This window comes from Panthera leo, chromosome A2, assembly GCF_018350215.1.
Source record: "Panthera leo isolate Ple1 chromosome A2, P.leo_Ple1_pat1.1, whole genome shotgun sequence".
Lineage (NCBI taxonomy): Eukaryota > Metazoa > Chordata > Mammalia > Carnivora > Felidae > Panthera > Panthera leo.
In genome coordinates this window covers 149,390,245-149,415,777 of record NC_056680.1, presented here as the reverse complement: position 1 = coordinate 149,415,777, position 25,533 = coordinate 149,390,245, and the positions used below count along the sequence as shown (strand labels likewise).

General features: G+C 43.0%; 1 protein-coding gene across 4 annotated transcripts in view; it reads left to right on the top strand.

Moving 5' to 3' along the window:
* The first annotated feature begins 227 nt into the window (after positions 1 to 227).
* LOC122211972 (solute carrier family 23 member 1-like) overlaps positions 228 to 25,533 on the top strand; it is a 57,397-nt gene continuing 32,091 nt past the window's right edge. For 3 of the 4 annotated variants that reach the window (XM_042925581.1, XM_042925571.1, XM_042925555.1), the window contains exons 1-3: positions 228 to 547; positions 2,899 to 3,045; positions 13,320 to 13,477. In XM_042925581.1, coding sequence (XP_042781515.1) covers positions 506 to 547; positions 2,899 to 3,045; positions 13,320 to 13,477 — 347 coding nt within the window. In that variant the 5' untranslated portion in view covers positions 228 to 505. The remainder of the gene's footprint in view (positions 548 to 2,898; positions 3,046 to 13,319; positions 13,478 to 25,533) is intronic. The other variant, XM_042925562.1, reaches the window with a different exon arrangement.

Below are 25,533 nucleotides of genomic sequence, written 5' to 3'. Positions count from 1 at the left end.
TGATGATATCATCAGAGGCCAGGCTGGTTGAACTTATCTTTTCAAATGCTCTCCATTCCGGTTCAACTAGTCACCAAGAATCAACATTCAAAAACTGCAAAGCCGTTGTGTTCAGCCCAGAGCCTCACCCTCACCAACCCCCCCCCCTCCCCCCTGGCTCCTAGAATCAGACTTCCAGAAAATGTGGTCATGCCGCTCCCCGAAAGGCCGTGCCCAGTTTGTCTCCTGTAGTGCCATAGAGGATCATTAACTTCTCTGCACTTACTCAAACTTAATTATGAAACATTCGCTGCACCTGAATGCACCTTGATCTCCTGTGGCAATTGGAGGGGGCAGGAGGGAAAGTCTGGAAGCCCCACCCTGCCCGGAGCCGGCCCAGGATCCCTGTCTTTCTCCCTCCCTTGCTATTTTGGCGAGCAGCGAGACGTTAATCTCTTCCAACTGGAGCAGCTTCACTCTGTTTTCATCCCGAGAGGAGGCCAAAAGGAGCCGACCCCAGGTTGCCATGACCTCTGCCATCACCAGCTGTGAGCCTTCGCAAGCCTTGGTGAGTGCCCCGAAAAGAGAGGAAGCAAGCTAAGGGGGAGGGGCAGAGAGGAAGAAGGAGGCCTGGAGGGGGTGTCCAGGGGGAGTCCCAGTGTCCTCAATCATTATTCCGCCTGCCCAGGACGGTGGCTCACGTCCTAGACCAGAGTTTAGATTACTAGACAGGTGTGCCGCTCCCAGCCTGGCCGTCGTGCGGCAAAGATTCCTGCCTGAGGGCTAAACTCTGTGAATAAATTCGAAAGCCACGAGGAGGAGGTGGAGGAGGTTTTACTTTTATTCACGGGTTGGTCTCTGCTGGATCTAAGTTTTTTTGTTTTTTCGAGGTTTCTCAGTGTTACAATTTCTTTGGACAGAAGGACTTTCTGCAACAAAGCAAGGGAAAGAGAGAGGTCAGCAGAGAGAGAGAACTAATATTTACCAAACAACCGATACGCGCCCCCCGGCACTTAACGTGCTTTATTTTCTTCCTTCCGAGCCAATGATCCAGGCGCTTCTGTTCCCAGGTGAGGAACCCGAGGCCCAGAGAAGCAGAGAGAAGCCTCCGGAGGCTTCTCTGGCAGGGCCTCGAGCCCTGACCCCACCACCCTTCTGACCGATTTTTGACCACCTAAAAATAACAGGGTGAACCCAGTGGAGACGCTCTGACCTCGCCAGTGGCCACCACAGGCAGAGAGAGCCCCTCTGTGCCCGGCTAGGGCTGCAGCCCAGGGTGCCTGTGGGACGGGTGTCCCCCGTGAACCTCGGCTGGGCTCTGAGAGCTGCCAGACCCCTGCCCACCGCTGCTCAGCCTTCTGGGGAAGAGGCCCTGGCCGTCTCTTCTGGAAACTCATGGGAGGCACCTGAGAGAACTCTCTTCATTTCTCTTCAGAGTTCTTTCTGCCTCTACGTCAGGCAAACAAAACAAACACCTTGGGAAAGAAATCGAAGACTCCCACATTTTGGCTTCCTGGAGGCTCTCTGGGGAGTGGCCGGTCTGGGCATGTACCCACCCCTCTCTTCGGTGGCCTGTCTTCCCTTCTTTATAAGCACCCATTTTTCTAGGATGTTTTTGGTTTCACATTGCAGGTTGCTCTGCTAGAAATTTCTAGGCATGTTAACAGGGAGAAGACAGCTTCCTGACCCTGAAAGCTTGTGGCCCAGCTAGGGGAAGGCAGGGTGCACAGAAATGTTTCTAGAACTAGAGAGAAAATGGTACATTATGTAACAGAGGTGCAGCGCGCTGGGAGTTACCGGGAGAAAAAATCATATGGGTGGAGGAGGCATAGAGCTCTTGCCATCAGGGAGTGGGTAGGAGAAGCAGGGGCTCAAGTTGGGGGCACAGGGTAAGCTAAGGCACTGATGCAGGATAACGGAGGCCACATTCGGAGACACCTGGACAACCCCATTGGTCGGAGCCGCGTAAATCGGGAGTGTTAGGAAACACACCTGGAGGGCCAGGTGGGGGAACGGAAGCTGTGGGGGGTATGAGTGGAGCCAGAGGGGCAAGGGATCCATCTGCCCCCCCCCCCGCCCACCCCCCCGGGGACTCCACCTCCGGCTCTTGTTGTCCCTGCACCGGACTCCCGGCAGCTGCAGGGAGGTGGCATTGCACTCTCTCACATTTGCACGTTCCGTCCATTCATTGGGTCTGTACTGAACACGCGCGCTGGCTGCTCTCGAAGCGGGGACGCCACAGAAGGGTAAGGCATAGTTAGTGCATTCTAGGAGCTCACAGCCCAGCAGAAGGGATGGATCAGGTAACTGACTATTATAGAAACAGGCTGAGATGAGAGCCTGTTCGGCAGATGTAAACACAGCACCTACGAGGGCAGCGACACCGTTCGGGGTCAGGATCCCCATTTCCCTGTCTGGGAGGGAAATCTGCCCATCTTCTGACCTTGGAGTTGAACCCCACCTCTCCTCCACAAAGCTGCTTCTCTGCCGGGGCTTCAGGCAACGCGCCCGCTCCCCTCGCGTGGTCCCAGACTTCACATGCAGGCCCTACTGAAGATGTATAGTGTAGAAAATCACCGGTCTTTTGAGTCTGGACCTAGAAATCCCGAGCAGGCCCACCGTTATCGCGGTCCCAGTGCCTCCTGCAGGCCGTCCAGCTCTCCACTTGAAATCAGGAAGTCCACTGATTCCTCCTAAAATGCCCTGATGTGGGGCACCTGGGTGGCTCGGGCAGTTAGGCATCCGACTCTTGATCTGGGCTCAGGTCATGATCTCATGGTTGTGAGATCGAGCCCCATGTCGGGCTCTGTGCTGACATGAAGCCTGCTTAAGATCCTCCCTCCCTCCCTCCCTCCCTCCTTCCCTATCTCTCTCTCTCTCTAAAAAAAATGCCTTTCTGTGCCCTTCTCATGTTCCCAGCAGAGAGAAGACGATGTGCTCAACGGTCACACTGAGGGCCCAAACAGGAAGAAGGGGGGGCAGTCCAGGAGCCCCAGCAGCAACAACCTGGTCTATAGCATCTTGGAGGTCCCACCATGGTATCTCTGCATCCTCATGGGAATCCAGGTAACGCCACCCAGCAGGCACTGCGTCCGAAGAGGCTCTGCCTCCAAAGCGACATCAGTACACGCCCCGGTCAAATCAGTCAAGATCCACACATTCAGGCGCTGGTGTCCTTGTCTCCCATGCAGGTGACCTCCAGGGGAACCCAGAGCTCCTCGGGTCTCTTTCTCTCAGATGCTGGGGATGGGGGTGAGGAATTAGGGGAAGATTCTCCCTCGTGCTAAGCTGAGAGGTCCCATCAAGGACGCTGTGTCATGTTTTTCTTCAAGATACCAATTCCAGTTTATTTCATTTGCAACAGCTAAAAAATTTGATAACCAATGCTTGGCGAATTTGGGGAAACCGGTACTCTCAAACCCTTCCGCTGGAATATTATTTGATGCAGCCTTTCTGGATGACAATCCGGTGTAGATCATATACCCTTTAACCCAGTCCTCAGTGCTGAAGAATTTCTCTGGATATATTGGCAGGACTTGCTAAGATAAATGCAAAGATGTTCTCGTAGCATTATTGGTAATAGTAACTTCACACCACACAACAAACAAATAAACAAAACCCTAGAAACAACGCCAAAATATCCTTCAAAAAGACAGGTTAACAAATTGTGACACATCTTAGCAAATGATTTTTTTACGCAGAGAAGAGAAAAGAGAAAGATATATATTTATCTTGCAGTTAGAGAATGTGCCCCAATATATAGCAAGTGAAAAAATCAAAGTAACTGTGTATAGAGTGTTAGTGTGTGTGTGTGTGTGTGTGTGTGTGTGTGTGTGTTAAAAACAAAGAGGTGGAAAGACAGAAATAAGTATATGCAGTGATTTGGGGGTTTGAAGGACTCATAAACTCATAAAGGGATTTAGCTTTGGGAAGAAGAGCTAGGAAAGGGGAGGTGGCTTTCCCCTGTCACCTTTTATTTTGTAGCTTTTTGTGACATGGATGTGTCTCTTAATTTTACAAACTGTTCAATATGGAATATTAGAGATGGGTTACACTTCTTGTTTACATATTTATGCTTTTCTACAAAATAAGAAAAGTAAATACCATACTGTTTTAAAAACATTATTATGAGCCAATGAAATAGATAATATAGATAATGTAGATCTATATTCCCTGACTCAGAAAACTGTAAGGAATTTAAGAAAGCCCAAGGCTGCCGTCCAGTTTCCCCAACACCATTCGTTGAAGAGACTGTCTTTTTCCCATTGGATGGTCTTTCCAGCTTTGTCAAAGATTAATTGATCATATAGTTGTGGGTCCATTTCTGGATTTTCAATTCTGTTCTATTGATCTGTGTGTCTGTTTTTGTGCCAGTACCATACTGTTTTGATCACTACAACTTTGCAACATAACATGAAGTCTGGAATTGTGATGCCTCCAGCTTTGCTTTGCTTTTTCAAAATTGCTTTGGTTATTGGGGGCGGGGGGTGTCTTTTGTGGTTCTGTGCAAATTTTAGGATTGTTTGTTCTAGTTCTGTGAAAATGCTATTGCTATTTTGATGGGGATCTCACTGAATGTTTAGATGGCTTTGGGTGGCACGGACATTTTAACAAATGCATGTTCTTCCAGTCCATGAGCATGGAATGTCTTTCCATGTTTCCATGTTTTATAGTTTCCGGGGTACAGGTCTTTCACCTCTTTGGTTAGATTTATTCCTAGGTATCTTACTACTTTGGGTGCAATTGTAAATGGGATTGTTTTCTTAACTTCTCTTTCTGCTCCTTCATTATTGGTGTATAGAAATGCAACAGATTTCTGTACATTGGTTTTGTATCCTGTGACTTCACTGAATTCATATATCAATTCTAGCAGTTTTTTGATGGAGTCTTTCAGATTTCTTTATATAGTATCATGTCATCTGCAGATCGTGAAAGTTTTATTTCTTCCTTACCAATTTGGATGCCTTTTATTTCTTTTTGCTGTGGGATTGCTGAGGCTAGGACTTCCAGTAGTATGTTGAATAAAACTGATGACAGTGGACATCCTTGTCTTGTTCCTGACCTTAGGGGGAGATCTCTCCATTTTTTCTCCATTGAGGATGATATTAGCTGTGGGTTTTTCTTATGTGGCCTTTGTTATGTTGAGGTATATATATTGCCTCCAAACCTACTTTGTTGAGGGTTTTTATCATGAATGGATGTTGTACTTTGTCAAATGCTTTTTCTGCATTTACTGAAATGATCATATAGTTCTTATCCTTTATTTTACTGATGCGATATATTGCATTAATTGATTTGAGAGTATTGAACCACCATTGCAACCCAGGAATAAATCCCACTTTGAGTGTGCTGAATGATTTTTTAAATGTATTGTTGAATTTGGTTTCCTAGTATTTTATTGAAGATTTTTGCATCTATATTCATATTGGCCTGCAGTTCTCTTTTTTAGTGGTATCTTTATCAGGTTTTGGTGTCAGGATAATGCTGGCCTCATAGAATGAATTTGGAGGTTTTCCTTCCTTTTCTAATTTTGGAAGAGTTAAAGAATAACAGGTATTAACTCCTCTTTAAATGTTTGATGGCATTTACCTGTGAAGCCATCTGGCCCTAGACTTGTTTGTTGGAAGTTTTTTGGTCACTAATTCAATCTCTTTTCTGGTTATCAGCCTGTTCAAATTTTCTATTTCTTCCCAGTTTCAGTTTTGGTATTTTATATGTTTCTAGGAATCTATCCATTTCTTCCAGGTTGTCTAATTTGTTGGCACATAGTTTTTCATAATATTCTGTTACAATTATTTGTATTTTTGTAATGTTGGCTGTTATTTCTCCTCTCTCATCTGTGATTTTATTTATTTGAGACCTTTCTCTTTTCTTTTTGATCAACATGGCTTGAGGTTTATCAATTTTATTGATTTTTTTTTTTCAAAGAACCAGCTGCTGGTTTCATTGATCTTTTCTATTGTTTTTTGTTTTTGTTTTTGTTTTTTAGTTTATCATTTATTTCTGCTCTAATCTTTATTATTACCTTTTTTCTGCTGGTTTTAGGTTTTGTTTGTTGTTCTTTTTCTAGCTCCTTTAGGGGTTAGTTTAGGTTATCCATTTGAGATTTTCTTGCTACTTAAGGTAGGCTTGTATTGCTATATACTTCCCTCTTAGAACCGTTTTTGCTGAATCCCAAAGGTTTTGGATTGTTGTTTTCATTTTCATTTGTTTCTTTTATTTCCTGGTTGTCCCATTCACTGTTTAGTAGCATGTTATTTAACTTCCATGTATTTGTGATCTTTCCAGATTTTTTCTTGTGGTTGACTTCTAGTTTCATAGCATTGTGATCAGAAAACATGAATAGTAAGACTTGGATCTTTTTGAATTTGAGGCTTGCTGTGTGGGCTGATATCTGATCTATTCTGGAAAATGTTCTGTGTGCACTTGAAAAAATGTATATTCTGCTGTTTTAGGATGGAATGTTCTGAATATATCTGTTAAATCCATCTGTTCCAGTGTGTCATTGAAAGCCATTGTTTCCTTGTGGATTTTCGGTTTAGATGATCTGTTTATTGATATAAGTGGGGTGTAAAAGTCCCTTACTATTATTGTATAATTATTGATTAGTTCCTTTATATTTGCTATTAACTGTTTTTATTTATTTGGGAGTTTCTATGTTTATATTTGCTATTAACTGTTTTTATTTATTTGGGAGTTTCTATGTTGGGTGCATAAATATTTACAATTGTTGCAACTCCTTGTTGGATTGTCCCCTTTATTATTATATAGTGTCCTTCTTTGTGTCTTGCTACAGTCTTTGTTTTAAAGTAGATTTTGTCTGAAATAAGTATTGATACTCTGAGTTTCTTTTGACATCCATTTGCATGATAGCTATTTCTCCATCCCCTCACTTTCAATCTGCAAGTGTCTTTAGGTCTAAAATGAGTCTCTTACAGGCAACATATAGATGGGTCTTGTTTTTTAATTCATTCTGTTGCCCTAGGCCTTTTGATTGAACTATTTAGTCCATTTGCATTCAAAGTAATTTTTTTTTAATTTTATAATGTTTGTTTGTTTGTTTATATTTTTTGATTTTTTAATTTACATCCAAGTTAGTTAGCGTATAGTGCAATAATGATTTCAGTAGTAGATTCCAGTGATTCATCCCCTGTGTATAACACCCAGTGTTCATCCCAACAAGTGTCCTCCTTAATGCCCCGTACCCATTTAGCCCATCCCCCACCGACAACCCCTCCAGCAACCCTGTTTGTTCTCTATATTTAAGAGTCTCTTATGTTTTATCCCCTTCCCTGTTTTTGTATTATTTTTGCTTCCCTTCCCTTATGTTCATCTGTTTTTTATCTTCAATTCCACATATGAGTGAAGTCACATGCTATTTGTCTTTCTCTGCCTGACTAATTTGGCTTAGCATAATACCCTCTAGTTCCATCCACATGGTTGCAAATAACAAGCTTGCATTCTTTTTGATTGCCAAGTAATACTCCATTGTCTATATATACCACATCTTCTTTATCCATTCATCTGTCGATGGACATTTGGGCTCTTTTCACATTTTCACTATTGTCGATAGTGCTGCTATAAACATTGGGGTGTATGTGCCCCTTCGAAACAGTGGCATGTATCCCTAGGATAAATACCTAGTAGTGCAATTGCTGGGTCATAGGGTAGTTCTATTTTTAATTTTTTGAAGAACCTCCATACTGTTTTCCAGAGTGGCTGCACCAGTTTGCATTCCCACCAGCTGTGCCAAAGAAATCCTCTTTCTCTGCATCCTCGCCAACATCGGTTGTTGCCTGAGTTGTTCATGTTAGCCATTCTGACTGGTGTGAGGTGGTATCTCATTGTGGTTTTGATTTGTGTTTCCCTGATGATGAGTGATGTGGAGCATTTTTTCAAGTGTCAGTTGGCCATCTGGATGTCTTCTTTGGAGAAGTGTCTATTCATGTCTTTTGCCCATTTCTTCACTGGATTATTTATTTTTTAGGTGTTGAATTTCGTAAGTTCTTTACAGATTTTGGATATTAATGCTTTATCTGATATGTCCTTTGCAAATATCTTCTCCCATTCTGTCAGTTGCCTTTTAGTTTTGCTGATTGTTTCCTTCGCTGTGCAGAAGCTTCAAAGTAATTATTGATACATATATGTTTATTGACATTTTATCACTTGTTTTGTGGTTGTTTCTGAAAGTTTTCTCTGATCCTTTCTTGTCTTTCTGTCATCTTTTGCTGATTTTCTTTAGTGGTATATTTGGACTTATTTCTCTTTATTCTTTTCATGTTTATTAATGGCTTTTGATATATGGTTGCCATTAGGTTTGTATATAACTTCTGCATATAGCAGTCTCTATTAAATTGATAGTTAAGTTTGAACCCATTCTTTTCTCCTCTCCTCTCCCACATTTTAAGTGTATGTTATTATACTTTATATTTTTGTGGGTGGGAGTTCCTTAACTGATTTTTTACAGAAATATTCTTTTTTACTGCTTTTGTGTTTCCTACCTTTATACTGTCACTTTTGATCTCTCCTTTCCACTCAGAGAGTCTCCTTTAATATTTCTTGCAGGGCTGGTGATTTACAAACTCCTTTAGTTTTTGTTTGTCTGGGAAACTTTTTATCTCTCCTTCTATTCTGAATGATAGCCTTGCTGGACAGAGTATTCTGGGCTTCAGATTTTTCCCATTCAGCACTTTAAATATATCATGCCACTTCCTTCTGGTTTGCAAAATTTCGGTTGAAAAATCTCCTGCTAGCCTTATGGGTTTTCCCTTGTAAGTTAATGACTTCTTTTGCTGCTTCATCTTGCTGCTTTTAAGATATTTCCTTTATCACTATATTTTGCAAGTTTAATTACAATATGTCTTGGTGTGGGTCTGCTTTTGTTGATTTTGTTGGGAGTTCTGTGTGCCTCCTGGATCTGGATATCTGTTTCCTTCCTCAGATTAGGAAAGTTTTCAGCTCTTATTTCTTCAAATAAATTTTCTGCCCCCTTTTCTCTCTCTTCTTCTTCTTCTGGGACTCCTGTAATACAAATGTTATTATGTTTGATGGAGTCACTGAGTTCCCTAAGTGTATTCTCATTTTGTGTAATTTTTTTTTTCTCTCTTTTGTTCAGCTTGATTACTTTCCATTACTTTCTTTTTTTTAAAGAAAAAAAAAATTTTTTTAACGTTTATTTATTTTTGAGACAGAGAGAGACAGAGCATGAATGGGGGAGGGTCAGAGAGAGGGAGACACAGAATCTGAAACAGGCTCCAGGCTCCGAGCTGTCAGCCCAGAGCCCGACTCGGGGCTCGAACTCATGGACGGCAAGATCATGACCTGAGCTGAAGTCAGCCGCTTAACCGACTGAGCCACCCAGGCGCTCCTCCATTACTTTCTTCTAGGTTACTAACTTGTTACTCTGCTTCTGCCATCCTGTTATTCATTCCATCAAGTGTGTTTTTCATTTGGTTTATCTAGTCCTTTATCTCTGCTGTGTTATTCCTTATCTCTGTGTTAAGGGTCTCACTCCTGTCTTCCACTCTTTTTTTTTTTTTTTTTTTTGTTAAGTCCGGTGAGTGTCTTTGTGATCATTGCTTTAAATTCTCTATCAGGCAGGTTATTTATATTTGCTTATATTTCCATTTCTTTAGATCTCTGGCCATGGCCCTGTCCCGTTCTTTCATTTGGGATAAATTTCTCTGTCTCCCCATTTTTCTGCCCTCTCCGTGTCTGTTTCTCTGTGTCAAGAAAGTCAGCTATGACTTGTGCTCTTCAAAGTAGTGACTTTACGAAGAGGAGGTCCTGGAGTGCCCTGCAGTGCAGTGTCCCTGTTCACCAGAACCTGGCACTTCAGGAAAGTAGCCTGTATGTGTTGCTTACACCCTGCTGTTGTATCTGGATCATCTTTCCTTTCAGTACAGTCGTCTGCACGGGCTCTCTGCCTGTTGTGGGCAGCAGTTCCTCTATGTGGTGTTAGTGGGACCCAGGCAGGCCGCCTCCGAGGGGGCATACCTGCCAGGGAATTGGGGAACGGGGCAGTGGTGTTAGGAAAATTTGCATTGGGCCACTAGTCCTTTGCCAAATCCCCCAAAGCACTGAGGTGGTTGTTAGCTGGGGGCTGCATGTCAGGGCGGCAAGGGGTGTGAGGCTGAGTTCCATGCATGTGGGAATGGGGCCGCGGCAGGGGTGGGCGTGGTTTGGGGTGGCCTGTGACTGGGCGGGGCAAACACCACTGGGCGGGGCTTTAACAAAATTTGTCCTGGGCCCCGAGCTGAGGCTACAAGTGTCTGTGCAGCCCACCTCCGGCAGGTGGCTCTGTGTTCATGCTGGGGGGAGGGGAGGGGGAGGAAAATGGCACCTGCCAGCTCTCTCCTTTTCAAAGTCCCCCGGCACACTCCAAAATCACTTTGAGCAGATCTGTCTCCTGTTTGCCTCAGAGGTTGTGTAAACTGCCATTTTTACCTTGCCTCTCCATGCAGGCTGCTGGCCCTTTAAGGGCAGTGACCCGACTATCACCTGCCTTTCCAGCTGGCCCGGTGCTGAGTCAGCTGACTTTTAAAGCTCCAGGCTCCAAGTCCCCCTGGTTTTACAAACTCACCGAATTCAGCCCCTCTGGCTTTTAAAGCCAAACGTTATAGGGATTAGGCTTCCCTGTGTGAGCTCCCTGGTGCGAGGGCCCATTTCTCTGCCCTGTATGTGTGCGCAGCTCTCTCCCTCCCGTGGGCAGCCTCCCTCCACCTTTCTGACCTTCCTAAACTTTCAGATGCAGCTTCTCCATATTTAGTCGTGGAGTTTGTTCTGCCAGTCTTTGGATCGCTGTCCGGTTTATTGACTTGGATGTGGATGATACCTACTTGTAAGCGTGGGAGGGGGTGAGCTCCTCCTACTAAGCCATCTTCCCAAGTTCCAAGTCTCCTGCCCGTCTTTAAATCAGATGGTTTGGTTTTTGCTGTTGAGCTCTATGAGTTCCTTTTTTGGATGAGTTAACATTTTTTGGATGTTAACCCCCTTATCAGATAGATGGTTTGCAAACTGCAAGTATTTTCTCCTATTCTTCGGATGCCTTTTTATTTTGCTGATGGTTCCTTTTGCTGCGCAGAAGCTTTTTAGTTTGATGTAGTCCCACTTGTTTATTTTTGCATCTGTTGTTTGAGCTTTTGGTGTCATAGCTAATAATCTTTGTCCAGACCAATGTTAAGGAGCTTTTCCATTGTGTTTTCTTCCAGGAGTTTTACAGTTTCAGGCCTTATATTTAAGTCCTTAATCCATTTTTGAGTTACTTTTTGTGAATGGTGCAAGACAGCAGTCCATTTTCATTCTTCTGTATGTGGTTATCCAGATTTCGCAATATCATTTATTGAAGAGACTGTCCTTTCCCCTTGAGCCTTTTTGGCTTGTCAAATATTAGTTGACCATATATGCATGGGGTTATTTCTGGGCTCTCAGTTCTGTTCTACTGGTTTATTTGTCTACTTTTATAACAGTACCATACTGGGGCACCTGGCTGGCTCAGTCAGTTAAGCATCCGACTTCGGCTCAGGTCATGATCTCACAGTCTGTGAGTTCAAGCCCCGTGTCGGGCTCTGTTCTGACAGCTCGGAGCCTGGAGCCTGCTTCAGCTTCTGTGCCTCCCTCTCTCTCTGCCCCTCTCCTGTTCATGCTCTGTCTCTGTCTCAAAAATAAATAAACATTAAGAAAAAAATTATGACAGTACCATACTGATTTTTTTGTGGGTTATTTTTTATTTTTTATTAAAAAAAATTTTTTTTAACGTTTATTTATTTTTGAGACAGAGAGAGACAGAGCATGAACGGGGGAGGGTCAGAGAGAGAGAGGGAGACACAGAATCTGAAACAGGCTCCAGGCCCTGAGCGGTCAGCACAGAGCCCGACGTGGGGCTCGAACTCACGAACCGCGAGATCATGACCTGAACCGAAGTCGGACGCTTAACCGACTGAGCCACCCAGGCGCCCCTGTGAGTTTTTTTTTTTTTTTTTTAAATAACGTTCCTCCAGTTTTCAAAAACTGCCATAAAATTTAGCAAAGAGACTGCTTATTTATGTCGTTGAAAAATGAAAATCTGGTATGTTTTTGTTATTTCATTTTTGTCTCACTTTTTAAACTAAGGAAAATATCAAAATATCAACCAGTTCTCAAGTACCATACTGTTTGATTACTATAGCTTTGTAATAAAAATTTGAAACGAGGGGGTTGCCTGAGTGGCTCAGTCAGTTGAGCGTCTGACTCTTAATATCAGCTCAGGGCATGATCTCACAGTTTGTAAGTTCGAGCCCCGTGTCTAGCTCCACACTGAGCATAGAGCCTGCTTGGGATTCTCTCTCTTCCTCTCCCCTGCTTTCTCTCTCTCTCTCAAAATAAAGAAACTAAAAAGAAAAAAAAAAGTTTGAAATGAGGAATTAGGATGGCTCCAGCCTTGTTCTTCTTTTTAAGGATTACTTTGGCCGTTTGAAGTCTTTTGTTGTTCCACACAAATTGTGACATTGTTTTTTCTATTTCTGTGAGGAATGTCATTAAAATTTTGATACAAATTTCATTGAATCGATACGCGGCTTTGGATAGGATGGAAATTTTAATAGCATTAATTCTACCTCCCTCCTGCTAATTTTCTGCTTAGTTTATTCTTCTTGTTCTAGTTCCTTGAGGTGTAAAGTCATTCGAGATTTTTCTTCTAGGTGTATATCGCTATAAGCTTCCCTCTTCAAACTGCTTTTGCCACGTTGCATAAGTTTTGATATGTTGCGTTTCCATTTTTGTTTGTCTCAAGACATTTTTTGATTTCTTTTGATTTCTTCTTATTCCCGTTGGTTGTTCAGAAGGGTATTGCTTAATTTCCACAAATATGTGAATTTTCCAGTTTTCCTCCTGTTTCATGCCATTCAGACCCATGGTATGATTTCATTCATGAAATTTGCTAAGACTTTTTGTGACTTAATATATTATCTATCTGGAGAATGTGTTCAGGGCTTCCTGCTCATTAGTCTTGCCCTCACCTTGTACCTTGTTTTAATTATGAGCCTCTTGCCTTCTTCTTATTCTTAAGGCCCCTTCCTTGGCTCCTGTTATGTCCTGCTATTTTGTGTCCCTGCCTTGGTTTCTCATGTAGGATATCGGTTCCCAGTGCCAGGGTTCTGCCCTTGAACCCCAGACCCTCTGGTTAGGTCCCTGTTAGTTGCTGTCTGGTCTTCCTACTTCCTACTGCTTATCTGGATCTCTGCCTGTCACTCATGGTCCGGCTTGAGTAGTGCTCTTTCCTCTGGCGGAAGAATGGGAATGACGGTGGGATCAGGTAACCGTGGCATCTGCTTAACCGTCCACTCTTTCTGCTCTGCCCACAGCACTTCCTCACGGCCCTGGGGGGGCTCGTGTCAGTGCCACTCATCCTGGCCAAGGACCTGTGTCTGCAGCATGACCCCCTGACTCAGAGCTACCTCATCAGCACAATTTTCTTCGTCTCTGGCTTCTGCACTCTCCTGCAAGTGTTTTTTGGAGTCAGGTAGGTAAAACTCTTTTCCCGGGATTCTGACTTTTACCTGCTGGGGTATCAGCAAGATTTGCTTGGCTTACAGCTGCAGAGGTGTTTAGGTAGACATGATGGAGGGAACATGGGACTGGGAATCAGAGCCTGGGTTCAGGTCCTGGCTCCAAAACTTACTTTCCATGTTAGCTAGGATTCTTGATGAAAGTCCCATAAGTCCAGATTGGCTTAGGCAAAAAATTGTTCTTTATCGGTGTATAAGGTCAAGGGAAGAGAAAGGCAAGGTTACGCCATGCATCAGGAGCACATTGAACCAGGGGCTCAAGTGCCACTGGGACTTTTTCTTCTCCTCTTGTCTCTACAAAGGCCTGCCCCTGGTATTTGCGAGATGCAGGGCAAGGATACAAATGGAGCCCCACACGCTGCATGTCTAAAACCAAACTTACAAACTCTTAAATAAGATATGTTCTGGTCATTCTACCTGGAAGGCCAGGTTTGAATTTAAAATTTTTTCACTGCTCTAAGTTCTGCTTTGGGACCTAGCCACATGGGGAGGGCCAACCCCCAGCCTGTGGCCTTCCCCCTTGTCTTCTTATGTCAAGTTTTGCTCCAGATCGTAAATGTCCTTACACTCATGAATGTGGGCTGCATACCCACCCCCAACACACATATGCTCATGCACATACACACATACACCAGATTCTCCAAATAGCTGACGCTTGGCCATCCTTCATAGGCCTAGGGGTATGTACACCTGCATCATGGTCTGCCTTCAGCAGGGCAGACCTGGGGAAGAGGTCCAAGCAGGTTCTGGAAGAGGCTCAGGGCCATTTGGGCAGAGGAATTCTTGAGTCTCAAAGGGGAGAGGCACACAGACATGAGGTGGACAGAATCCCTTGGCCCCGCAGATGCCTCCCAGAGGAGGGAGAGTGGAGCCCCCTGGGACAGCAGGCTAAGTACAGGGGGCTCTCCTTTCCTCATCTGGATGCAGGGCTGTCTCTTCCTCACACTGTCAGTGCCTGTGCTTCATTGTCGCGGTCACGCTTCCCGCACAGGACCGGAGGCAGGCTGCTGGCAGTCCTCACGCTTGTCTCCCAGAGCAGCTGAGGACTGCTCTGGCTGGCCTCGCATTTTAAAATTCCAGGGAAGAGCTCTGATGGGTGCGACTTAAGCCAGATGCCCAGCTCTCACCCATCCGGGCAACACATATGGCGGCTCTCGTTCGGGAAAACTTCCTAAAGAGTCAGGGAAGGAGAGTTCTGTTCTGAACAGACGAGACAGCAGGGATTCGCTGAACTGTGTATGTGGTTTGGTACCCGGAAAACAAGACCGATGACAGTATGGCCCTTTCTCCCTGACAGTAAGACTGAGATGAGCAAAATCGTTATAACCAGTGGAATCACCTTTAAAAAATAAATAAATAAATAAATAAATAAATAAATAAATAAATACACCATCAAGTCCTTTATGTTCATATGTAGGTTGCAAAAATTAGCCTGAGTAAAATGGGGTTCTGTTGCTCTGGAGTTGGCCTGGACAAAATTGCGAGGCCTGGAAAATGTGTCTTCAGAACTTTTTCCTCCTCATTTCGACACATCCTCTCTTCATATTCTCCACCACCACCCCCGCCCCAGCTTGTCTCCCAGAAAGAACTCTGCACCGTGGCTCCCTTCTAGGTTATCAGGAGGGATCAGGACATCCCTCTCTGAGGGTCGTCCAGACCTCTCCTGCTCACCCCAGATCTGTTAGTCGTGGGCCTTCTTCCTTTATCATTTATTTAACATCTAGTCCAAGGACATATCCAAGTTTTGTTCAGCCTGAAGGATGTCCAGTTTTCGGTGTCCTCTTTAAGAAGGACACAAAAGTATGAGTACAAAATCCTGCATGAGAGACAATATTATTACATTGAAAAAAAAATCATGATAAATTACGACATTTTTTTTTAAATTTTTTTTAACGTTTATTTATTTTTGAGACAGAGACAGAGCATGAACAGGGGAGGGTCAGAGAGAGAGGGAGACACAGAATCTGAAACAGGCTCCAGGCTCTGAGCGGTCAGCACAGAGCCCGACGGGGGGGGCTCGATCTCACAGAACGTGAGATCATGACCTGAGCTGAAGTAGGATGCTTAGCCGACTGAGCCACCCAGGCGCACCAAATTATGACATTTAAAAAGCAGATTAACACCACAAATGTCACAAATTCCAAAATTTTCCAATCTTTTTTTTTTTTTATTTTAAAGTTATTTATTTATTTATTTTGCGAGAGAAAGAGAGCACGAACAGGGAAGGGGCGGAGAGAGAGGGAGAAAGAGAGAAACCCAAGCAGGCTCTGCCCTGTCAGCAGCAGAGCCTGATGTGGGGCTCGAACTCACAAACCGCGAGAACAAGACCTGAGCTGAATAACAGGAGTCAGATCCTTAACCGGCTGAGCCACCCAGGAGCCCCTACTCCTTTCTTGTTGAATTGAAAGTGGTGTACTCTTTGATCGACATTTTCTGAAGAGAAGGAAAGATAATTCAGTCATTCTGCTTCCGTGGGTCGGTCCAAATTTGTTTGTTACTACTGCTAGTTAAGATGCGTGGTCATCCTTTCACACAAAACTGTAATACCACTATAGATTTGTGCCCTACAAACACAGACATTCTCTTGTCCGTGATTTCCATCAGAAATGTCTAAAATGCATGCTGCGTTTAAAAGTGTAAATGGTACATTATCAACTATATTCTTGATAGGAGAAAACTTCCATCTTGCCTGCATATCAATGAGACTCCCATCTTCTCTGGCGATTTTGTGTATCTGATGGTTTTCAGATTTTCCACAGACTTGCTTCTGGCACCCTACATTTCAACCTTTGTTTCTCCTCCAACGTCCACATACGTCAGGTGCCATAGGACACATTCATAACATAACGTGACCTCGGGTTCATGCAACTTCACGAAGTAGAGTGAGCTGGCACAAGGGGAGGTAGGAGTATTGCGAGACCCAATCATGACCCTGAGGTGGCTAGCAGGAAATTAAATATACATGGGTGGGGATGCCTGGGCGGCTCAGTCGGTTGAGCGTCCGACTTCGGCTCAGGTCACGATCTTGCGGTCCGTGGGTTCGAGCCCCGCGTCTGGCTCTGTGCTGACAGCTCGGAGCCTGGAGTCTGCTTCGGATTCTGTGTCCCCCTCTCTCTCTGCCCCTCCCCCACTCATGCTCTGTCTCTCTCTGTCTCTCAAAAATGAAGAAACATTAAAAAAAAATTTTAAATAAACAAACAAACAAACATGGGTGGTTTAGTGGTCTCAACCCACATAAATCTATCCTGCCACATTCAAACTAAATTGATCCTGACTCAGCTTCCCCTGGCCAAATCCTAAGAGTGCTTATGACCTTTCAAATGCCATCTGATGCAAGATTTAGAGTCCGTGAGGAGGCAGTGCAAAGAGGCAGTAGCTGGCCAAATGTGGCTGAAACCATTTACTTTTACAAAGTTGACAAAGGCCTATGGCTAGTGCACACGTTGCAGGACCCCCGGGACTTGAGAAGGAGCCCGGCAAGTGAGGGTCCCTTTACCCTAAATCTCCTTTTGACCTAATCTGTGCCAGGCCTGTGTCCTGCCCTGGAGTTGCGAAGGGAAATGGAAAACATTTCCTACAATGTGCTTCTGCTGACCTATATTGATAGAAGGTGACATGACAGGAAAAATTAATATCCATCTGTTCAGTGTCAATTATCTGAATCAAACCACACAGGTATAGACGGATATGGGGCTGGCCGGTTGTTTCCAGGATAGACTGACTGCAGACAACATTCAGAGGAGTATATTCACTGCTGGCATGTCCCTTTTGCCTGAATCAAATCAAAGGCACTTTCCAAAGTGCTTCCTTTGCAAGTCATTTCCAGGCGAGACGCCAAGGCTTAAGTTCTTGCAACCTCTATTGAGGAGTGGAGACCAGTGCCCACGGCTTTGGAGGGTTATTTCCCTGCTCTCTCTTCTTCTGTCACCATCTCGGTGAGCTAAGACTTCTTCCAAATCCCCGACCAAGGACTCAGAGAGGTGCAGGGTTTGCTCTGGTCTATCTATCAGACCCCCTATTTTCCAGGATCGGCTCTGGGAATGTGAGATGGTGCGGTGGGATTAGGGACGGCTTGCGGTAACCTGCCTGGGTCCCAGGACACCCCGCCCCATGGAGAGTTACAAACACAAAGCGCTTCTGGGTGGGGGAGTCCCCCCCCCCATAAATCTGAGATGGCATTAATTATAATTATGGAAGAGTACTGAGTTTGGAAACTGGAGGACGGAACTCCCGTCTTGGCTTCTGTACCATGGGAACTTAGACAAATCATCTGCCCTCTTTAAGGCTCAGTTTCTCGTCGACAAAACGAAGGAATTCAACTATACGATGTCTGAAAGTCCCTTCTGTCTCTGTTGTGGACAGATATGATGTTGACAGAGAAGATGATGAAGCCCCGGGTTTCAATGGGATAATCAGTAGTAAAAGTGCCTCTGGACCTAGCCTTCTGGTAGGCTCCGTAAGAAACACAAACTAATCAGCAGTTAGGGCCCAAAGAACTTGAACTTACACCTTAATTAAAAATGCAGAGAAAGAGGTAAATAAAATTAGGAAATGAAATAATGTTAATGCCATTAGGGTGGGGTCAGGAATAAACGTGAGTTTGGTTCTAGGAAATAAGCTTCTGTCTCAGGTGCTGATGAGCAACTCCCTAAGACATTATAGATTGTGAAACCTAACTGAGAGTTGATGACTCAAAGGCCAAGTAGATCTGGCTACTGGTTATTTGCTGGTAACCAAAAATTCTGATGTTGCAACAAGGTCATCATGATTAAAACCACATTAAATAATCAAAAGGGAATGATAAGAGACGATAACTGCTGCTCTTGATATAGGAGTTCACAAGCACTGTGCCCAGTGTGGGGCAGGCGGCTGTAATCCTTGGCGACACGGACAGCTGTCTCCCTGGTATGGCTTTAAGGGTCTTGGGTGCATCCCCTAAGAGCCTTCCTCACTTAGGTGTTCACTTCTGCAATTCACGGAAGGGCATACTTCTATCATTCATTTCAAAATAAGACATTAATTTTGAAAGGAAATCACTAGAAGAAATCAGATATTGACTACGTGTGATTCTAGGCCTTAATGCCATCTCTGGAATTATTCATAGTTTGTACTGGTAATTTCTTTTTCTGGAGTGGTTCCAGGTAACATGTCTCTCCATTTTCCTGGGAATAGCTCAAGTGTGGAACACGTACTTCTGGCAAAGTCCATCCGCTTGTCTTATGCTTACTCGCATACAGTTTTTCCTGAGTCAGCTCTGGCCTTGATCCTTTGCATCCAGTGACTTCCTGTGGCTGAGCCCAGCCCTGCCCTACCCTGTGCCTGTCATTGGTTATGCAGAAAGGCCATGGCCATCACCAGAGGTATGCAGCCACTTTGCTCCTGCCCTCTTGACAGCCAAGTCACCAGATGTGCCATTGGGGCTCTGACGGGAGCAGGAACAGTGGTGGCTGTTGGGATAGAAGAGTGACCTGACAATTCATCACATCAGAGGAGTCCTAAGGAGGGGGCTGGTGTGCTTCCTCTGGGTTGAAGTTGAGTAGTTACCCACAGGGAGGGCACCAGTGGTATTTCCTACAATGTACCTGCTTGATGGAGGGAACTCAGGAAAAACATGAACAGAGTGTTCTTTGTCCACTAGTGAAGTAGTTGAGCCTCAGAGTGCTCGGGATTTCTTACAACACAGTGACCCTCTTAAATTCAAGGCGAATTCATCAGTTCCATCTTACGTTCCTGAGACTCTGCTCCCCATTCTGGTCTGTTTCAAAGAAAAGTCCACGTGACATCCTCCTTTGCCCACTCAGGGACTGACTCAAGAAGGAACATTAACATGATGACATGGTGAGGCTGGATTCCAGCAGATCACCCTCCAGATGCATCTGTCCCCAGCTGTTGACCGCCTCCCCGTTCACCCGTGTTCTTCCCCTCCTACCCACAGGCTTCTCAAATTCCACATGTCCCAACCCCAGAACTCCTCAGGGGGATCATCCCTTCCAGGTTCCCAGGTGCTTACGGCCCTACCTAGTGGAGACTTAATGCTCCTTCTCCTTTCTTCCCTGGACAATATTTGCATTATTTTCTCTTAGAGTCCTCTTGTTTCTGTGAAGAGGAACGTTTTTTTAATTTTTCCAAAGCCGTGAGAATTAAATTAGATAATGCATACAAAGAGGTTAGCTTAGTGCCAGGTACAAAAAATTTATTTTTCACACCAGGCAAAGGATTGTACTATACACAAATTTTGCACCCTCCCTCCCTTTTTTAATAATTAAAAACATTTGATTGTAAGAAACAGTCCTCCTCCCCCTTTTTAAACATATACAATGCACCATAATATTTTTCCATTTCCAACAAACACATTTCTGCAATAGTTCTTTTTAAAAAATGATCACTTAGTATTTCATATTCTAGAAAATATAATTATATTCTAATTTATTTAACTATTTACTATTAAAGGAGACTTAAGTTGTTTCAGGTTTTTCACTATTGCAATAGCAACCAAGGTGATTTGTTAAGTATGAGAAGTAGAAATTACATGTATACTGACAATCATTTATCTAGTTAAAGACAGAAGAAAGGCTGATAGAAATGTTTAAGATTATATTTTTCATATATATATAAAAGGTATATATTATACGTATGCTGATAAAGCTTATCTGGTTAAAGATTAAAAATAGACTGGAGCAGAATGTTAATAACCATTTCTGGGTTATAGAATTAGGGTAATTTAAATTTATTCTTTATATTTGTCTTGATTTGCCATTTATTTTTCTTCAGTGTTCATGTATTACTTTATAACTGGGAAAAGTAAAAACCATTTAAAAGGTGTTTTTAGAAAAGTACCAGGGTATGTTTCATGAGCCATACCCTTTGAGTCTGTGCCTGAGAACAAAAGTCCAGTAGGCTGCCTATTACTGTATTGGAGGGGGGGACTGGGGCTGGGAGTTATGCCCCAACCTTGAGACAAATTCTGAGATCCTGTAACCTTTTCCACTTCACCTGCTTTCATCTTCGTTTCCCCAAGTCATTTCTCCATGATCAGCATTGAAGCCCTAAAAATAAAAAAGGACACGTGTGTTTGTCTTTGGGGCAGAACAGAAGGGAGGGCTGGAGCAATGGCTCCCAATCCAGCACGGATTTTGGGTGGTGGGGGAGGGAGGAGGTGTAGGGGGTGGTCAAAGGGTAGTAAGCAGTGATGGGTTTAAAGAAGATAGACAAATAGGCTTCCCCTTCCGATTTCACATCTTCCTCCTATTTTTTTTCCCCCTAGGCAGTGTCAAACATTTCATCCCTTTAAGCTGATTATTTAGCTCCATATCTCTAATTAACACACTTCCATTTTAGGTATTACTAATTGATGTGCCAATATGAATGATTATGATCTCCTTTTCTTTCACAGCTCACTCCCTCTCACTGCAAACAAGCATACTTCCCATCCTCTTATTCTCCCATGCTCCCAACATAGATCAATATTCCATATTTACATTATAATTAATGACTAGAATGCTATTTGGAGCTGAATCACAACGTACTTTTCCTACCCAGATTTTTGTTTTCCCTGGAGTTAACACCTTTCTTGTTTCTATACATTTTCTATGTACTTATTTCTTTTTTAAGTTTATTCATTTTTGAGACAGAGAGAGACAGAGCATGAACGGGGGAGGGTCAGAGAGAGAGGGAGACACAGAATTGGAAGCAGGCTCCAGGCTCTGAGCCATCAGCCCAGAGCCCGACGCGGGGCTCGAACTCACGGACCGCAAGATCGTGACCTGAGCCGAAGTCGGACGCTCAACCGACTGAGCCACCCAGGCGCCCCTATGTACTTATTTCTAATTCAGTTATATACTCTTTGTTTATTGTCTAAATTTCTTCCTAATAATTTCATTCACATCAGCTTCATCTTCTTGATGAACTATCTCCTAGAGCTCTCTGACTTGCTGCAATTTGGAGTGGCTGCTCTATATGCCTGGTATCCATTATATATGTCATCCTGAGATGACCCTTCATCCCTATCCTGAGAATCCCCTTCATGTCAGTTCTCAGTCTAGGTCTCTTATTCCCACAGTGGTATCCTTTTTGGAGAAACACAAGAGTCCAGTAGCTTCCTGAGAGAGAAAGAATACATCGGAGATAAATTTTGTAAGACTTCGTATATGTGAAAGTATCTTGATCCTACTCTCATGCTTCATTGATAGCTGGGTATAGAAATGTAGGTTGGGAATACTTTTCTTTCAGAATTTGAAAGTATTGTTCCATTGTCTTATAACTTCCAATGCGATTTTAAGAAGGCCAAACCTTTATGTAATCTTTCCCCCTTACCCCACCCCAGAAGATGGAAAGAACTGCTTTACAATCCTGTGTTATAAATGTTTAGTTATATGTCATGGCCTGAGTTTATTTTTATCCATTATACTGTGTACTCCATAGGTCCTTTTAATATGCAAATACTCGTCCTTCAGTTTCTTTGAATTTTTTCCTCAAACTCCTTTTATTCACATGCTGGATTTCCTGGACTGGTTCTCTAATTTTCTTACTTTTTCTATCCTTATTTACATCTCTTTGTATTTTTGCTCTTTTGGGGGGAGGAAATTACATCAATTTTATCTTCCAACTCTTCTGCTTAATTTATTTATACTATAAGTTTTAAAAGATTTTTTTCTGTTCTCTGAATATTCTTGTTTTTGCATCCTATTCTTATTCTATGAATGCAAGATCTCTTACTTGCTAAAGATACAAATGAGGGTGTGTTTTAAAAGTATCATCCCCTTGCAGGACAGGTTACTTTCTTTTATTTTTTTAATTAAAAAAATGTTTTTAACGTTTAATTTTGAGAGAGAGAGAGAGAGTGGGAGAGAGAGAGAGGGAGAGAGAGACAGTATGAATGGGGGAGGGGCAGAAAGAGGAGACAAAGAATCCAAAGCAGGCTCCAGGCTCTTAACTGTCAGCACAGAGCCCGATGTGGGGCTTGAACTCACAAATTGTGAGATTATGACCTGAGGTGAAGTTGGACGCTTAACCAACTGAAATTCAGGCTTCCCCAGCTATGCTAGGAAAAACACAAAGATGCTGAAATTCATGACACCATATTAAGGCTACAATGTGAATTGTGACCCTTGCTGTTGGGACATGTGTCATTCCTGCATGTCATGCTATGATGAAGCCCAAAGTGAACGAGACACACTCTCAGGTTCAGAACATCTAGTCAAGCTTCTGAGGCCCTACCTTAAAATATGAGCACCCAAGTGCCCCTTTAATTTTTTTTAATATTTATTTATTTTGAGAGAGAGATAGCATGATCAGGGGAGGGACAGAAATAGAAGGAGAGAGAGAATCACAAGCAGGCTCTGCGCCATCAGCACAGAGCCTCATGTGGGGCTCGAACTCATGAAGATCATGAGTTTAAGATCATGATCTGAGCCAAAATCAAGAGTCAGACGCTTAACCATCTGAGCCACCCAGGCGCCCCAAGACAAGTAACTTTCATCTGTTTCTTTATTTGGGTCTCTGTCATTGATAGTCCTGTGGTTGTCTGGCGATCTTTGTATATCTGCTCATATTTTAAGGTAGGGCCTCAGAAGCTTGACTAGATGTTCTGAACCTGAGAGTGTGTCTCGTTCACTTTGGGCTTCATCATAGCATGACATGCAGGAATGACACATGTCCCAACAGCAAGGGTCACAATTCACATTGTAGTCTTAATATGGTGTCATGAATTTCAGCATCTTTGTGTTTTTCCTAGCATAGCTGGGGAAGCCTGAATTTCAGCATCTTTATGCTTTCCTCTCAGGTTGTCCTATCCTCCAGAAAAGGACCTTCCAGTCTCTTGCCCAGAGGGTAAAGACCTGGCTGGAAGTGTGCTAGAAGCTCAGTGGGAAAGTGAGCTGGAAGTTTTCGTGTTCAGTGTACATATATTAAATGAATCATCCCAGTGTTCAGTATGGTATCTCCACTTCAACTGTGCCCGTGTCCCTGCAGTCTGCAGTTTGCCTTTTTCACGGAATAAACTTAAAGTCTTCTGCCAAGATGGGGGAAGGATAGTTACCTGGCTGGTGTTCTGAGAAAGATTTTTAACCTGTTTTAGCTCCACGTTTAACCCTACTTCAAGAACGAACTCCTGACACGTGGTGAGTTTTTCAGTATATTGTCATTTCCCGATTGCCTCCATAGGATACTGATTCCCCAGGAGGTTAAATCAGTTACCACTGTTATCTGCTCTTCAGCTTTCAGTTTGTTGCAACTGTCTCCTGCTCAGGTCTTTTTATCCTTGTAATTTATTCTTCTAAAATATATTTTAATCATTTTATTGAAGTTTCAAGAGAGGGCAAGTGTATAATCTGGCATTCTTAATCAGAAGTCATTTTTATTATTTTGTAAAAAAGTCAACACATATTAAGAATATTGGGGCGCCTGGGTGGCTCAGTCGGTTATGCTTCCAACTTCAGCTCAGGTCAAGATCTCATGGCTTGTGAGTTTGAGCCCCACGTCAGGCTCTGTGCTGACAGCTCGGAGCCTGGAGCCTGCTTCAGATTCTGTGTCTCCCTCTCTCTCTGCCCCTCCCCTGCTCATGCTCTCTCTCTCTCTCTCTCTCTCTCAAAAATAGATAAACATTAAAAATTTTTTTTAAATTAATTTAAAAAAGACTATTAAATTTTTGTGTTTATTAGTTGCCATAAACGTATTTATTGTGCTTTAATTTTGATTAAGATATTTTTGCCATAATAAAGCTTTTATGTTTCTATGGTAAAATGTGTTACTTTTTTCCTTTGCTATTTCTTGATCTACTTTTAACTTAGAAATCCTTTCTATATCCAATAGATAAGTAATAACCTTTTAAAAAAGTATCTTGTCTGTGTGTTGTTTAGATTTTTTAAATTTAACTCTTGAATTTATTTAGGATTCATTCAGGTGCATTGTATGAAGTAAGTCCTCAAATTGATTTTCTTCTCTGTAAAAGCCAATTTTCTCAGTATCATTTGTTGAATAAACCATCTGCTCCTCATTGGGAATCAAGATTTTATTCATCACATATTAAGTTCTTATAAATCCTAGGATCAATCTGTTCAGGCTACTGTTTTCTGCCATTGATTTCTTTAAGTCTTCAACCATTACTGCCCTATTTTAAAATTAATAACTTTGTCGTGACTTTATCTAGTTAGGCAAGCTTTTCCTCATTATTCTTTACTTTAAAAGTCTTTCTAATTTATTCTGGGGCACCTGGGTGGCTCAGTCAGTTAAGCATCCGACTTCCGCTCAGGTCATGATCTTGTGGTTCATGGGTTTGAGCCTCGCATCGGGCTCTGTGCTGATAGCTCAGAGCCTGGAGCCTGCTTCAGATTCTTTGTCTCCCTCTCTCTCTGCCCCTCCCCTACTCGCACTCTCTCTCTCTCTCTCTCTCTCAAAAAATGAATAAATATTAGGGCGCTCGGGTGACTCAGTCGGTTAGGCGCCCGACTCCGGCTCAGGTCATGATCTCGCGGTCCATGAATTTCAGCCCCACATCAGGCTCTGTGCTGCCAGCTGGGAGCCTGGAGCCTGCTTCAGATTCTGTGTCTCCCTCTCTCTCTCTGCCGCTCCCCTGCTCATGCTCTGTCTCTCTCTCTCAAAAATAATAAATAAACATTAAAAAAAGAAGAAATATTAAAAAAAATTAAAAGTCTTTCTAAGTAATTCTAATTTTTAAATTCTTCCAGATGAATTTTTAAATCATTACATGAAATAAAATATTCTCATTGGGATTTTGGTTGCAATTGCATTACATTTATAGATTAACTTGGAATAAGTGGACCTTTGTAATATTGAGTTTTCCTTTCAGGGAACATAGTATATGTCTCATTTATTCAAGTCATCGTACGTCTTCTATTAGCATTTTGTTTAAAAATATTATCTCAAGTTATTTTATCATGCAGCTGTATCCCCTTATATTTTTTGAACATACTCAACAATTTTCACTTATTTCTTCAAGGAAATTTTTTCCTTTAAGTTTTCAGAGCAGGAAAACTCGCAGGATCTTTTTCAG